This window comes from Ambystoma mexicanum, chromosome 1q, assembly GCF_040938575.1.
Source record: "Ambystoma mexicanum isolate Mex_15411 chromosome 1q, UKY_AmexF1_1, whole genome shotgun sequence".
NCBI classification, from domain to species: domain Eukaryota; kingdom Metazoa; phylum Chordata; class Amphibia; order Caudata; family Ambystomatidae; genus Ambystoma; species Ambystoma mexicanum.
The window spans coordinates 1,427,924,004-1,427,941,380 of record NC_090922.1 but is presented as its reverse complement, the minus strand read 5'-3'; the positions used below and the strand labels follow the sequence as shown (position 1 = coordinate 1,427,941,380).

At 47.8% G+C, this 17,377-nt stretch overlaps 1 protein-coding gene across 11 annotated transcripts in view; it reads left to right on the top strand.

Annotated features, from left to right (window-relative positions):
- Positions 1-17,377, top strand: part of LOC138548762 (microtubule-associated serine/threonine-protein kinase 2-like) — a 2,396,492-nt gene that overhangs the window by 1,872,507 nt on the left and 506,608 nt on the right. For all 11 annotated transcript variants that reach the window (XM_069642298.1, XM_069642297.1, XM_069642303.1 and 8 more), the window contains one exon: positions 15,791-15,866. In XM_069642298.1, the coding sequence (XP_069498399.1) occupies positions 15,791-15,866 (76 nt within the window). The remainder of the gene's footprint in view (positions 1-15,790; positions 15,867-17,377) is intronic.

The following is a 17,377-nucleotide window of genomic DNA, read 5'->3' as shown; positions in this document are numbered from 1 at the left end:
ATATCTGTTAGTTGAGAATGGTTTTGAGGGAGCAGCTAGAACTTTCTAGGGGTGTCTTTCCACAGTAATCACTGGTGGGTTCTGTCTCAATTCAGGAGTGAGTTGGTTAGCAGGAATTGGGAGACCTGTCTAGAGATCTATCTATGAGATCTGAAATCGTAGTATTCAGCCCGGAAATAGAACCCCTTCTAAACTTGAGACCTGTATAGTGGGAGAGGGGCCTATCAATGCGATCTAAATATCACATGATGCAATATGGGAACAGAACCCCTATTAATTTGAGGGACCTAAACAGTGGGAGAGGAGCCTATCTAAGCAATCTGAACATCGCACAATGCAGCCTGGAAATAGAACCACTACCAAATTTGAGAGACCTGTATAGTGGGAGATAGGCCTATCAATGTAATCATGACATCATACAATGCAATGTGGACCCAGAACCCATATACAATTGGAGAGACCTGTGTAGTGGGAGAGAGGCCTATCAATGCAATCTAAACATCACGCAATGCAACACAAACCTAGCACCCCTATAAAGATTAGAGAGACCTGTGTAGAGGGAGAGAGGCCTATCCATGCAATCTGAATATCACACACTGCAGCCCGGAAACTGAACCCCTACCAAATTTGAGAGACCTGTATAGTGGGAGAGAGGCCTGTCAATGCAATGGCAACATCACGCAATGCAATGTGGACCCTGAACCTCTATAAACTTGGAGAGACCTGTAGAGTGGGAGAGAGGTCTATCAATGCAATCCAAACATCACACAATGTAAAATGGACCGGGGGCATGGCTTGGGCAGCCATGGAATAGGCTGCAAACCCTGTGTGCTCCGTGATCCGGCGACCAGATCCGACTGCAAACGCCTATTAATTTACCCGTTCATAGCTATAAAATACATGGGGCCTCATTACAACTCAGGCGTTAAGGGTTAACGCCATCGTTAACCCTTTACGCCTGATTCCGATTTAAGCGGCTGCTTCTAGCAGCCGTTAAAATCCATGGCGCTAAACCGCCTTGGTGCTAATTACGCCACCGTAATTTACGGTGGCGTAATTAGCGCCTTCCCCACTCCCATTAAGCCCCATGGGGCAAAAATGGGAATGGGGAAGGGTAAAATGGGAAATGGGGATTTACCGCCCCACTCACCTTGGAATGGGGCGGTAAATCCGCCATCCACCATGGTGTAAACATAGTTTACACCATGGTGGTAAAGTTGGCGTACTTACCGCCTGGGTCGTAATGACCCCCATGGAGAGGCATGGGAAGGCATCGGACAGAGCATGAAAGAGCTGGCAGCTCGCCCGAGGAACAGCCAAACGGATACATTGTATTCACAAGATCAGCCGCGAGAGAAACATCAAAATGGCGGCGGTAGCTGAGGACAAAGGGATCCCGAGGGGTGCGTCCCTGTAAGAGAATTGCTGTCTCCGTCGGAAGTCTACAGTAACACATTGCGGAAGCAGAACTACAAAATGACATTTATTTGCTGCTGGCGGCCGTTAACAGCGTGTGTCCCCTGCTAGCATAGCCGTGGACAGTGATACACCGGAGGCGCGCATCGAGCGCGTGTGCCCGCTAATGTACAGTGTCACGGAACGAAAATAGATTAGAGGAGTAGCGCCTACTGTGTGCGGAGTCGGAGGCAGGGAGCAGCGGCCGACCCTGCAAAACAGTGGGCTGTCGCTGCAACATATACCCAGTGCAAGCCTGCGGCCGTGAGCTCCCGAGACGGGTGCTACGTGCTATGAGCACCGAACGCGGGCTCCCCGGCATACTGTTTAATGCAGCGGAGCCAAGACCATCATGCCGCATCTTTAGGAGACAGTCAGTAGCTGGCTGGTGGATGCGCACGGATATAACAGGGCCGTGTGAGGCGCAGTGCGCGGGTGGACCCTCTGTCATACCGCATGACTGTGATCAGGGGGAGTCCTGCATTGAAATACTGGCGTTTTACAGCCACACATGAATGACACTGTGGATTGATGGAGGACTGGGGGAAATCTAGGAGGTGGAGCGCCTCTGTATCCCCTGACAAGGTAAAGTGGGGGTAATGAAAATAAATTGGTGGCTGATGCGCGTGAGCTCGGGCTATACCATAACAAGAACATACCCAAACTTTGTGAAAATCTACGCCAACGTAAGGAAGAGAAGCAGAAACAAAACTGTGTGCTGGTAAACGTGAGCCCCCAGGCTCTTGGACCCAGGCGCTCGACGGAGCAGGCAATCAGTCGAGAGACCAGATGCTCGCGTAACGGATGCAAGGTGGTTGCGAGGCTGGACTGGTGGGGTTCCTTATTGAGGTGAAACAATGCAGCAAGAGAAGCGGCTTCACGAGGAGTCGGACACTAGCAGCTGAACCAGGATTAGAGGTGGAAACCAGAGGAGCCTGAAAGATCGCTGGAAGAGCGTGATACAGGAAGCAGGGGTGGTCCAGTCCAGACACAGGTGCCCAGGCGAAACCCCCTTTTAAGGCGGGTGTGTGGCGCTAGACTACCTGAGGGCCTGAAACACCGTGGCAAGGACGGCTGAGCGGACTGAGCGACGCTTACACACAAGCTGATGGCGCATGGAGAATTGTACACAGGAGAGTAACGTGGGAGGATACAATCCATTTGAAATCCAATTTCACGCGCCGCAACATAACGCAGCCTGCTGAGGCTGACGCCCCAGCGCCTGGATGACCTGGGAGTGATTCAACGATACTGAATAGCTGAAACCAGACACGTAGGAGGATTGCAAGATGTCAGTGAAAGGACTGAGAGCCAATTCTAAACAACCCACAATGGAGGTCTTTGCGAAAGCGCAGCGGACCCCTACAACAGCGGCACAAAGCACAGGTGCGGCCCCCGCAGATGGCGCCGCAGAAGGAGATAACCGTCAGGTCCTAGCGGCCATAACGGAATTGAGCACCAAATGGGGCGAAGCTATGGCGGACCTGCAGACAGCCGTGGAGAGCAAAATTGACGCTGTGGGAATTGAAGTCACCCTGTTGCGACAAGATGTTAGAGCGCTGGCAGAGAGAACGAGTGGCCTTGAAAGCGCAGTGAAGGTTAACACGGATGTCAGCATGAACAATGCAAAAGCGGTCCACGTGTTAAAACAGGTCGCCAACCTCGAGAATCGGGTGGAAGAAGCAGAGGGAAGGGCGAGAAGGAACAACATACGGGTGGTTGGCCTACCTGAAGGAGAAGAGGGCCAGGACCCCACGAACTATGTGGAGAACATGATCCTCCAGGAGATGGGAGCAGACAAGCTCTCGCAGGGGTTCACTGTTGAGCGTGCGCACCGAGCCCTGATGAGAAAACCACGACCTGGGGCCCCGCCGAGGCCGATAATTGCGAGGATCTGGCCTATAAAGACAGGGAGAAGATCCTGGAGTATTTTCGTAAGGGCGGAACAATAGAGAGAGCAGCCACCAACATCACGGCATACCCGGATTACACAATGCTGGTGCAGAGGCAACGGTATAGCTATGTGGCCGTCAAGAGGAGGTTGCGCACGGCAGGAATCAAATATATGCTTCTATACCCGGCGAAACTAAAGGTGTTGCACAAGAGCAGAGCGCTGTTTTTTGACACCCTAGAGGAGGCGGCGGCGTGGCTGGATCTGCAGGGCTGCCCGGAACAGGTGGCTGGACGAGATCGTCAGGAGCATGACAAGTGAGGAGTCTGTGTCATGGACATTGAAGGGATACGCGGGAGGGTGGCCCTGTCATGGGAACATGGGAGATTCGATTGACATTTTGCAGCCTTTGGACCATATGCTCTGGCGAGACGGGAATACAGTGAATTAATTGCATGATGGAGCTGAATAGCATTAACATTACGCGTAGTAAAATGGGAAATAGGAGCAAAGGGATGAAGCATCCTACCCCTGAGAATTTGTAGTTAAGTGGCCATTAGGGCGACTTCACCCTATTGAGCCCTGGGTATAGACTCACTAGACAGGGCTAGACGTGGGGGTGCCTGAGATCCAGGGATGGAGCTGGGCAACAGTTGGGGAGGGTGTTGTTGGGTAAGGGTAGGGAGGTGGGTGGGAGGGAGGCGGGAGAGTTAGTTGTGTATGTAGTTTTGGGGAGTTTAAGTTTGAATACGGGCCTACATAGAAGAGTCGAACGGTTGAAGCTGAACTGCACTGGTGGGAGGAGGAGAGGGATTCGGTCATGCCATGGGGATCTTAGAATCATCACTTGGAATATTAGGGGATTGAATAGTTATCTAAAGAGAAATAAGGTGATGCTATACCTTCGGAGACAGAAAATTGACATAGCTTTGCTGCAAGAAACGCATCTGACGCGAGATAAGTTAGAAATGATCAAGAGGAAATGGAAGGGAACGGTGGTGGGTTCTCCATATTCGGCCTATGCCAGGGGAGTGATCACCTGGGTGGCGCCACATGTCCCGTTTCAGCTGTTGCAGACGCAGGTGGAGGCAGATGGGAGACTGGTTGTGGTAAAAGGGCTAGTGGAGAATAGGGAAATAAGTGTGGTCAACACGTACGCCCCCAAACCAAAACACGGCTGCCTATTTTAGGATGCTGTGTGGCAATCTGAGCATGTGTGTGGGGGGTGCGGTGATCTGGGGTGGGGACTTTAATTGTGTATTAAATCCTCAGGTAGACGGGTCAGACGGGAGGCAGGATAGGCCGGCCCCATCGGCCAAGGCATTACAAACACTTCTAGATGATTTCGGATTAGCGGATGTATGGAGAGAACACCATCCACAGGCGAGGCAGTATTCCATTATTCAGCCCTGCAGCAACTACACACGAGGTTGGACTAGGTCTTCCCCACTCCAGAGATATTGGCCGAAATCATGCAAATTGAATATAAAGCGAGGGTCCTCTCGGACCACTCGCCCCTGCTCCTTCACTGGCAATGTTGTCCCCCGAGAGCAAGAATACCGACATGGCGCCTCAGGGCAGAGGCGCTTAGAGACCCCATCTTTAGAGAAGACATGAGGGAGGAAATTGTCAGCTATTTTGAGACAAACACGGGCAGTGTAGACTCAGCCGGTACTTTGTGGGAGGCCTTTAAAGTGTGATTAGAGGAGTAGCCATAGCAAAATCTAAAGGATTGCAAGGAGGGATCCTAGCGGAATTGCAGGAAGCCGAAAGAGAATTGGAAAAGGCACTGGGGGTCGGAATAATGCCACTCAAGACAATGTCCTAATATTGGGACTGCAGCAGAAGTGTGCTGAGCGCTGGGAAAGATTGTGTAACCTTAATTATAAGAAATATATAGAGGCAACATGCAGGAGGCGACAAACGAGGTCGGATTTTGGCATGGCTAGACAAGAGCGAAACTCTGAGACCCCCGATTAGATTGATAGAAAGGGAGGATGGAGAGGAGGCGGACACCCAGGAAGGAGTGAATCACGAGTTTGCGAAATATTACGCAATATTGTTGTATGGGGATGATGATCGCGAGAGGATAGAGGAAACACTGGAGGACATAGGATTGCCGCAGATTAGCGCAGAGGAAATGGAAGCGGAAATGGACGCACCAATTACACTGGAGGAGCTAAGAGAGGTGGTGAGGCAGTTGCCTACCAGTAAGACCCCAGGGGCTGATGGGCTACCAAGCGAGTTCTATAAAGCATTCAAGGATGAGGTACTCCCCCCGCTGTTGGTCATGCTAAATGAGGCGCATGAGCGAGGCAGACTGCCAGAGTTATTGAGGGAAGCAATCATAATACCGCTCCTCAAACTAAATAAACTTAGACATAGCTGCAGTTCCTATAGAGCCCTGTCAATGTTGAATCAAGATAGTAAAATTATGTCTGCTATTTTGGCCAATAGACAGCGTAAAGTTATAGACAAATTGATACACCCAGATCAGACGGGCTATGTCCCCAATAGGAACATATCTCATAATCTCAGATGGCTCCATAGAGTCATTGAATACGGGAACACGAGCGAAGATGACCTGGCAGTGGTTTAGCTGGATGCAATAAAGACCTTTGACTCGGTCAAATGGCAGTGGCTGATGGTGACCCTTGCTGGCTACGGGATGGGGCCGGGATACCTACGGTGGGCCAGAATGTTATATAGTGAACCGCTCGCTAGGGTTAAAACAGGGACAGTAGTATCGGAGAGGTGGAAACTTTGCAGGGGTACCAGACAGGGCTGCCCGTGGTCTCCTATGCTCTACATATTGGCTCTAGAACCCCTGGTCATCTATTTGAGATAACAATATGACACAATAGGCATCCATGTGGGTGATGAACGACACCTGATATCATTGTATGCAGACGATATACTACTGTATTTGCGGTATCCAGAAGAGAACCTTCAACACATACTGGGGGTGATGGGAAGATATGCAGAAATGTCTGGTATAGCGGTGAACCCCTAGATGTGTAGCATGTTCCCACTGGGTAGGTATAAAGGGATCCCCCTAGACTGCCTTCAAGTGCTACTGGTGCCATGGGCTGCCAGAACATTTAGTTATTTAGGAATAGATATCTATCACTCTGTGGAGGAAGAACACAAGCGCAATACAGAAGTAGCCATCACGAAAATTGAAAACTGCATGCGATTTTGGGTTAAGCTCCCCTTAGCAATGATGTAATGTAGCGCAATGTTAAAGATGGTGGGTCTGCCTAGGCTTCTCCGCTACTTCGGGAACATCCAGTATTTGATGCCGAAGAAGTTTTTTAGTAAACTGGCCAGTTTGTGTCGCGACTTCCTATGGCATGGTACACGTAACCGAGTAGCTCTATGGAAGTTACAGAACCCCTGTGAAAAAAGGGGTATAAAATTGCCTAATTATGAAGCCTACTGTGTTGCGAGCCAGCTGCAGTATGTGGCTAAATGGCTCTCGGAGGACGCGACCACTGAAACCAGACTGTTCCAATGGGACTGCGCCTCATTATACCTGAGAGAGATAATGTGGTTACCCCAGGTTGCAATAGAAGGGCGCCCCAAGATGCTGGTGGTAGGCCGGAAGATGTGGCGTAGGGCGTGCCAAATGATGGGGAACCCATGCCCGTGCTCCCCTCAGGCACCGTTGGTTGCGCTAGCGGGTGGAGATGTACAATTTAGGGCGACAATTAAAAACCACTGGGAACTGGTTGGAATAGTGACATTGGGGGATATCTGGCAAGATGGGACCATAACAGATTTTGAGGATTTGAGGGTAGAAACTGGGTTGCACACCGGTCAGTATATCACGTACCATAGATTGGTGCGGGATCTTAAGAGAACGTGGTCCGAATAAGTGCTCGAGGATGAACCAGATATTACTATGGCTACGAGAAGGGGGACACGAGATATCTAGGATGTCTAGAGTGGGTAAGGAATTGGTGCAACTAAGACGGGATTGGGAGGAAGAAGTGGGTGACCCGATGCAGGATGGGATGTGGGAACGAATTCAGGGGTATCATAAGAAAGTGTCGAGAAATGCTAGACTACAACAGATGCAATTGTATATTACGCATAGAGCGTACTTGACACCCCAAAAGATGGCTAAGTTTAAGAACATGGGATGGCAGGCATGCCCCAAGTGCGATGAGGAGAATGCGGGCATGGTACATATGTTCTGGTCATGCCCGGCCATTGAAGTCTTTTGGGGGGAAGTTGCACGCGCTCTACAAGTAAAAGGTATTAGGCTCGTGGTGGATTCTGTATGGGTCTGCTTGTTAAGGGGGTTCCCTAGGCCACGAAAACTTAGGCATATCAGCAAATTGAAAGATCTAGCATATGTGCTTGCTAAGCGGAGAATTGCTATGGGGTGGAAGACTTGCCACAAACCACGATTGGAGTCATGGTGGGGGGATCTGCAAAAATGGGCTGAGGCCGAAAGGTTTATAGACATAATTTCGAATACAAAAATCTTGAAAGACAAAAAGTCGAAAAAAAAATGTCGGAAAAAAAAATGTTGAATTTTTTTTTTTATGACCATTTTTTTTTCGAAATGGGGGGGTTACCCCCCAAACCCCCCCCCTTTTTTTTTCTTCTTTTGGTTTTTACCTATTTATTTATATAAACTAGAGCCAAAAAAAAAAATTGACATTTTTTTTTCGACATTTTTGATTCAACTTTTTTGTCTTTCGAAATTTTTCATTCGAAATTATGACTGGACACCGGCCGAAACCATGGAATGGCAGGAAACTAGCAGCAGCGGGGAGGAGGGAGAAAATGAGACCCTGATGGCCTGGAGACTGCTTATAGCAGAATTATTTGGGTCTACTCGAGATATAACAGACAGCGAAACCTCACCATAAAATGCAGTAATTGACAGCAGTTGTAGGCTTGGAATGGGGGGGAGGGAAAAGGGAAGCAGTGAACATGTCTGATTAATGTATATATGAAACGTTATTGTGTTCACTGTAGTTTCGGTTTGTAATGTTTGTTAAAACAGAACCCCTATAAAGAAATTAGAGAGACCTGTATAGTGGGAGAGAGGCCTATCGGAGCAATCTAAATATCACCTAGTGCAGTATGAACCCACAGCCATTATTGAACCTGAGAGACCTGTATAGTGGGACCTGCACAGAGGGAGAGAAGCCCATCAATGCAGTCTGTATGTCACAAAGTAATATGGGTACAAAACCCTTTAAAATTTTGAGAGACCTGTATAGTGGGAGAGAGGCCTATCAATGCAATCTGTATTGCACAATGCAATATGGACCTGGACCCCTACGATATTTGAGAGACCTGTATAGTGGGAGAGAGGCCTATCTATGCAATCCAATTATCACACAATGCAGTTACGACACCAAATCCATGCTAAGCTCGAGCCTTTATAGAAGGAAAGAGGCTTAATCACCCTGTGTAATGTTGGTTTGCAGTGGCTAGGATTCTGGGTAGAGTTGTAGCTCTCCCCTAAACCAGGCCACTCCTACCTTACTACTCCTTGTAGTTGTTGGTTGACAGCTAGTCACTGGGGGACACAGGCTGACACTTCCTGGAGCCGCGTCTGGTGGAGCTGCCCTTGTCCTTGGGCTGCATGGGCAGAGGGCTGCTCAGGCGGGTTTGTTAAGGACAAGGGAGGAGGCAATCACTGGAGGGGGGAGCATTAGGGAGGCAGGAGTAAGGAAGTTGGTGAGGGGAAAGGGAGCGTAGTACAGGGGTGGGGGTGGGGGTGTACACTCTGAGGCAAAAATTAAAGTGAAAGGCCCAGAGGATCTCCCAGGGGCCTGTTCTCATTTGCCTTGCACGATCTAAAGTGTTGGCAGGGAGAGAGACAACCGTAGGCCTGTGACGCTCAGTGAAGCAGACGCTCAGTGAAGCAGGGGCCGGTCACCAGAGGGGGAGGGCTAGGGAGGCATGAATAAGGAAGTTGGCAAGGCGAAGGGGAGCGGAGTACTTCACGAATCAAGAATACCAAATTCAAGGTCTAGAGAGGCTCAGGTGGCTCGCCCACTCACCTGCATGGCCTGGATGGAAGTGTCATGCAGGTCGAGGTGGGTGAAACACACAGGGATCAAGCAGCCTATCGGGGCCGGTGGGAGGGAGCGAGGGCGGGCACAAGGGGAAGCAGGAGGGGACGCGGCCTGCGCTGGGGGGCAAGCGGGGGCTCTAACAAGGGAAAGGATTGCAGATTCACGGCCTAAGGAGGCTCACCCACTCACCTGCACGGCCTAGATAGAAGTGGCATGCAGGTCGAGGTGGGTGAAACACACGGGGATCAAGCAGCCTATCAGGGCCGGTGGGAGAGAGAGAGGGCAGGCACAAGGGGAAGCAGGAGAGGACGCGGCCTGCACTGGGGGGCAAGCGGGGGCTCTAACAAGGTAAACGATCGCAGATTCACGGACTAAGGAGGCTCAGGGGGCTCATCCGCATGGCTGGGCAGGTCTAGGGGGTCTGGAGGGCTAGCATCATCTACTCCTGCAGGAACAGTGAGCTGGGACCCAGCAATGGGACTGATGTTACACTGGTGCCGTTCCCGCTATTTAAACTGAACAGCAAAGAAGGACTGTGTTCTTTGCCATCTTCTAATCCGTCAGGTAGTGGTCTGTGCGGTTCTGATCTGCTGAGCGCTGTTGTACATCCAGGAGGAGAACCCTGTGGGTGAGGGGACCACATTGAAGCACGTACGGCTGAACTTGGGCTTCTGGAGACTGAAGCAAGGCACAACTCCAAAGTTGAAGAGACAAGCATTGGGACGGATGCCCAGGAAGCGTCTTGAGTCGGTTGGGAACCGGCACTGTAAGCCTGAAAAGATGAAAAGGTAGTGGTGCGGACCTGTAGTGCGTGGACCATTGTCAGGGAAGATCTTTCATTTTATGCCAAATCTCCTTCAACTGTGAGACCCCCAGCACTTTTGGATGGACTTGTGGGTTTCTTTTCTATGGTCCTGGGTGAAGGGGGAACCCCCCACACCCCTACCCTCACTCACCCTTTCTTTGACTCTAAGTATGAGAGTCGCGTTCATCTCTCTCCATACTTTATTTTTGGAGCCAGCTGTCACTGTTGGAACTTTTTCCCACTCACTAATTCTTTAGCTCTGACTGGGAATCTTTACTGCTTTTGTATGTTCTTTTTAGTTTAATGGAGTTATGCATTCCTCCATGTATTTCAATACAGGCATCTGTAATTGACTTTTGCAGCACGTAGCACCCTATGTACAGTTTTGCTGGGGAGTCCCTTGGACTTCCCTTTTTTATTCAATGTTCTCAAGTGAACACAAGTTCTGAAGAGTAGTAAGGTAACTTTTATTTTACTTACCTTTTCTTTTGTGGGACCAGCACACACCACATTATCTGGGGTGCTGGGGTTGCATTGTTAACTCCTTTCCCACTGCTCCTGTAACTTTCTTGTTACAGTAACTAACAAACTTAAATGGTTGGTGGCAGTGGATTTTTCTACCATTCCTTTTTTTGAATGCTAATAATGATGAGGAGGATGTGACAGTGGTAGGCTACGTTGGGTGTTCTGAACCCGTTTGCGGAGATGCTAAGGAAGGGTTGTTGTTGAGTGTGGGCTGTGGAAGAAAGAGTGCTTGGGCCACCCTAATAGTAAATGACGTGCCCGTAGATTTGATGGTTGACACTGGGTCCCCTTATGCAATGATTTCTCCTGAACTATACGTTTCAAAATTCTCGTAGAGGGTGTCTGAGTTGGCTCCTTCGGACATCATTCCATGTGCTTATGGCCGCGTTCCGATTAAGGTTCTGGGTTTTGAGTGGGTTACCATCGAATTTCTGGGACGCAAACTTTGTAGCCCACAAATGGGATCCTGTTGTCAGATGGGTTGAACAGGCTGCCTTAGAGATCGAGATACGCCCTGGCAAGACTCTTCCGGTGTTGAGTGTGAGTGAAGATAATGGGAGTACTGAGTTGGCCATGCCATTGACTGCGGAAGAATTCGAAATTAAGTTTCCCACAGTTTTTACATCCAAATTGGGTAAATTAAAGGGATTCACCCACAAGATAGTTCTTAAGAGAGGTGCAGTTCCCAGCGTTCATAAGGTCAGGAGGGTTCCTGTAGTGGCTCGGGATGCTTTGAAAGGGGAACCTACCAAGCTCATGGAGGCCGGGGTCATTGAGGAGGTGGAGTGTTCAGAATGGTTGGCCCCGGTGGTGTTGGCACGTAAGGCTGATGGCAACATGAGGATGTGCGTGGATCTTAGAGATATGAACTCTAGTATCTGGATTGACAGACATCCTTTGCCGAATATCAATGAGATGCTCTCTTTGGTGGATGGGGCCCCGTATTTCTCCACCTTTGATCTTTCATCCGCTTACCACCAGATAGATCTACATGTTGAGTCTCGCCCACTTGCCTCTTTTGTCACCCCTTTTGGTGCATTTTGTTTTTGTAGGATGCCTTTCGGGTTGGCATCCGCTTCCACAGTTTTTCAGAGAGTTATGCAGAAGCTATTTGCAGGCATCCAAGGGGAGGAATGTTTCCAGGATGACATTTTGGTCTGGGGCAAGTCTCGCAGCGAACACGACAGTAGGGTATTGCAGGTGATGGAGGTGCTTAGAAGGAGTGGCCTTACTGTTAAGCTCAGCAAGTGTAAGGTGGATGTGCCCAGTGTAACTTACCTTGGGCATATGTTGGATGCCAAAGGTATTCATCCCAAGGAGGATTTGGTAAAGTTGTTGCGCGATGCCCCTTCTCCGGTGAACAAGGAACAACTGACGTCTTTCATGGGCCTTGCTGGATATTATAGTCGATTTGTGTCTTCCTATGATGAAAAAACGGTCAGCACGAGAGCCTTGCTTAGGAAGGGTGTTCATTTCGAGTGGTCCGATCTGTGCCAAAGTGAATTTGTGAATTTGAAAAGGGAAGGTGATCAGGCCCCTTCTTTGGGTTCCTTCTTCCCGTGCAGGAAAACCGTTCTGACAGTCGACGCTAGTGAATACGGAATCGGGACTGTGTTAGAGCAGAGGGATGGTGGCGTGTTCCGTCCCATTGCTTTTTGCGTCCAGGGTTCTTAGAGATGCGGAGCAAAAGTATGCAGCAATAGAAAGGGAGGCGTTAGCAGCTGTATGGGTCTAAAACATTTTAGGACTTTCCTATGGGGTGCCGAATACACCCTTCGCACAGACCATAAACCTCTGGTACATGTCTTGACTACAAAGGGGTGGTCACAAGCCTCATCCAGAATTATAAGATGGATGGCTGACTGAGTGAATTTCACTTCAGGGTTGAGTATGTCCCTGGAGTAAAGAACGCTGTTGTCGCGATTTACGTGTTCTGGAATTGTTGACGAGGTTCAGGAAGTGGTGGGTGACGAGTGTACTTTGATAGCAAGTGTTGCGCCTGCTGTTTGTGAACAGGTTTGGAGTGAGGAGTATGCTTTGGACCAAGTGTTAATTGACATCAAGGCTGCTCTTAGAAGTGGGGTTCGGAATTAGAATTTATCCATGCTCTATGGTCATGTGTGGCAGGAATTGTCGGAGGGTCCTTGGGGTGTCGCCAGGGGCCTGAGGTTGATTTCACCAGAGTCACTTAAAGGGAGGCTTGCGGCTTTAGCTCACGAGGGGCACCTGGGAAGGTCCATGACCAAGAGAAGGCTGAGGGATGTGTACTGGTGGCCCAGAATGGATGATGACGTGGAAGTCTTGGTTAAGGATTGTGCGGCGTGTTCGGCCAGTGATGAGAGCAAAATGCCAACTCCCCAGCCTGTCTACCCTGTTGATATTCCAGAGGATGTGTGGTCGAAGGTGGCAGTCGATATAATGGGCCCCATGGACGCCTTGGGTGGTGGGCTCAGGTTCATAGTGGTTATGGTGGACTATACATCCAGATGGGTGGAAGCTACGGCTTTGTCCACCACGACGGCTGAGAAGGTGGTGGAGTTCCTTGCCACGGCATTTGACAGGAAAGGTGTGCCAGCCGGTATTGTTACGGATAACGGGGCACAATTTGTATCTGATTTTATGCAAGAGTTTTTGAAAAACTTGGGAATCCGCCACCATAGTCTCACTGTATAATCCAGAGGCCAATGGTCTCGTGGAGTGCATGAATCGTTTTGTGAAAGGGGCCATACAGTTAGCTCTTGCTAATTGTCTTCCGTGGACGAATGTAGTCTCTGAAGCTCTTAAGGCTTACAGGTTGACTCCTTCGGCACTCACGGGGCATTCTCCATTTGAACTGATGCGGGGTAGGAAACCTGGCTCAAAATTGAGTCTCTGCTCTGGGTGGTGGAACTCGGTCGCTGGTTGACGTGCAAGAGGTGTTGAATCGGGTGCGGGATAAACAAACGTCTTTCTTGCAGGGGCAACTAAGGTGCAGGAGACCTCTGTCTGTTGATGTAGGGGATCGTGTTCAAATCAAGAACCATAGGTTTGTGGCTAAAGTGGATAATAAGTACATGCAACCCCGGGTTGTGGTCAAAACTGGTTGTGGCAATGTGAAGCTTGATGACGGATCCAGGTGGAGCCTTGGGCGGATGGCCGTTGTGGAAAGGGTCCGAGGGTCCCATGGGGAAATGTAAGTCCACAGGTGCCGCTTTGGACAGTGAATCCATAGATATTGGTTTTGGCGGGAGTCTTTCTGATGTGGTGCCTGCGGTTTCATCTGGTCTTTCTGATTCTGTGGAAGTTGGTGATTTCATTCCTGATTCGTGTGGTGCGGATGTTGGGGTGCCATTGAGTTGTCATGAGCCTGACACTGTTCCGGTTCCTGTTCAGGACACAGATGTCAGCGGAGAGGATCAAGGTTGTACAGAGTTAGCCTCCACCAACAGTGTTACTGCCCCTGTCAAGTTCAAGGGTCAACCTGTCAGGGAAAGGAAACTTCCTTCGAAATTTAATGAGTATGTTTTGGGAGCCGTTGTACATTAGCTCTTGTTTTTCTGTTTTCTTTGCTCTTCTCCTTTCCCTGTTCTTCCCTTGGTTGATTGTCTGTGTGTATGCGTGGTGTTGAATGTTGTGTCAGCATGCGTGTGTGTGTGTGTGTGTGTGTGTGTTTTGTTAGTGTGTAAAGGGGGGAGAAGTGTTGAAATATATGTTATGTTCTTGTGTGGAATTCTACTGCTGTAGAATTCCACACTTTGCTTCATTTGTTGTTTACCTACTTGTCAGCTTTGGATCGGCATTCTGTGTTTGGCAGGTGGAGAATAGAGTAATGGAGGCAGAGCCCTGCTGGGCTGAGGTTGATCACAATAAAGAAGTTCACTCCAAATCCCTGGTGTATGCTTCAATTATAACAAAGTGTTACACTTTGATTAAGCTCGAAAGATTCATCTGGAAGCATCTATTTCAATTTCCTCTGTTTTTAGGGGTGTCTGTCGATGTATATGAACGTGGCAAAACATCCTCAAATGTTTCATATTGTGCAGAAAAATAAGATGTTATTAAAACATTTTGGTCCCTCCTGTAAATTCCTTATTTTCGGTTTTCAGCTGTTTCAAAATTGCTCAATGTAATTCCGTTAGGTTAGTCACTGAGTTCATAGAAATGAATGGGTGTCTTCTCGATAAACTGGGTGAGGATCAGACATTATTGTTTAATGATCCAATAAAGGTAATACATACATTATTGGCTATGTACGGGTGCAAGAAAAAATATACACAGAAAATACTGTATTTTAAGGGTACACACACAAGTGCACAAACCAAGAGTAGATGTATCGTCCTACGTAGTCAAAGTCCCTCGTCCTAGCTTCAGAAGTTTATATCAGAGATGCTGGTACCTACCTTTAAAATGTCGGGTCCAAGTAGAAATATTTTTACAAACATGTGTAACCCATGTGAGATGCTTAAGCAACGGAAGACTGAAAAACATTGAATACTGGATTGTGTGACGACTCAAGTTTAAGATTAATATTTTTTAAAATATGTTTGTGATTTTACACCCACATCTGTAATATTTGTATGGAATCATTTTATGGTAGTAGAGTAAACATATATTATTGCCTTGCCTAGATTTTTAATCAATATGTATGAGTTATTACAAGAAAATTAACAGTGATTATCATTTTCCCTCATTTCTTTTTCTTCGTTTATGTACTTCTTTATCTGATAAATTATGAAAGATTTATGTATTGACTGTCATAATTATAAAATCTAGTTTTAAAGAAATCCAAGAATTTGAGTTACTTACAATATAATTCTGTCATCCTTCTTCCTACTTCCACCTGTGATAGGAGTTCCACAATGTAAGTAGTGTGCATAATGCTGTGGAGCTCCGGAGCCCCCACGCGCTCCACCGGCACCTTTTACAAGCATTAACTTGACACACACTCATTTTCATTAGTTCCTCGTGGCAATACCGATCACAGGGTGCACTATACAAAAGATCATGCATTCCTGGGGTCGTTCTGAATCTTTTAGAAAAGTGAGGACAATACTCTATTAAAGTGAATTTTTCATATATTTCTTTTTTCAGTCCCGGGCGATCGCCGATCTCTTACGATGGGGAGATAGTGATGATGAATCATGTGTACAAAGAACGGTTCCCGAAGGTAAATGATCGTTTTGTAAACTTGTTTGTGCCTTGCATGAGCTGAGCTTCAAAAAAACGTCTAAACCCCATGCCCCCGTAATGGTCACATGGTACCGGCCTGCAGATATATTGCACCATTAGAACTAGATACAAATGTCACTGCTGTTACAGAAGTAGGGCAAGCAACCATATACAAATGAGGCTTTACCCTACACCAAAGCCGAACAGCTCAGCCACCACCCACTGCACAGGAACACCAGCAACAAACTTAACACATTGATAGGTGCTGCTCGAGAGCACAGCTTTCCACAGAATGACTCACAGCAAAACGTGATCCCCTCGAAATGTTTGGGCTAATGCTTAACCACTTGGAATGATTCGTGGTAGCATTCCATTCCACCATTTTTGGATCATCTGCGGCAATGTTCACCATTTTAGGGGACAATCTAAAATGTGTCCTTGGGATTTGAAAGAAGTTGTGATTTATAACCCGTAGGTTTTGCCTGGTTTTGTTACTCCTTGCCGATGTGTATGTTATCACCAATTCTTAACAATAAAAGTCTTCCTTGTTGACATGACCGCCCCTTGGCACCATTTTTTGTGTAACTATGAATTCATCTAATAGCTAATGTTGCAATCCGGTCTCCATTTATCCTCCACACCACCTCGCTTTGAGTCTTTTTCCTCTGTCTTATTTTATGTGCCACTTTTAAATCAACGTAGAGTCCCTTTTTCAGCAATGCTTTCAGTATCAAATGAATACATGGATAAATATATAGAAACCTCCCCTAGGCATACTTGTGAGAATGCATTACGTCCACTGCATATTCACATGCGTTATCCCAATCGCACTTAACCGTTGTTCACATAAAGTGTACTCTTCACAAGCCCTAATTGTTAGCATGGATGGTAACCATCACCATTCCTATATGTCTACATGCATTGGGACGCACTGTAAGTGACTCCGATCAAGCAATCCCACTAAGTCTGTGCCTTGTCTGGGATGCCCAAGGGAAGCCCTTATTTATGTATTTTTATGGCAAGTTATAATCTGGATGATGAACCCTTGTATAACACCCCTCTCTTAGAATCCCCCTTGACCCCACTGAGCCAAGAAGTAGGCTTGTTTTGCAAATTTAAAAGGTTTACTTGAAAATGTAAACAATATGTATATATATATATATATCACACTTCTATAAATAAATTGATAATGGATAGTACACTTGTGAATATGAGCAGTAATCAGCAAGAGGTAACTTATGAATAGGAACAGAAGAATAAGGTGGGAAAGAATGCTTTATATGGTTCAAGGAAGCGCAATGATGAATGAAATGCAGTACAGAAACTAACTTGATATGGCTTCAACAAAAGACAATGTAATCACTTTTCCTTGACAATTCACTCCCCCCCCCCCCCCCCCCCTATGCAATGTAAGAAATGGAAGGAGAGCGCACAGTCCTCAAGAATCCCAACAAAATGCAATACGAAATGCAGTTCCCCCCAGCAAGCTTAGAGGAAAACAGGTAGAGG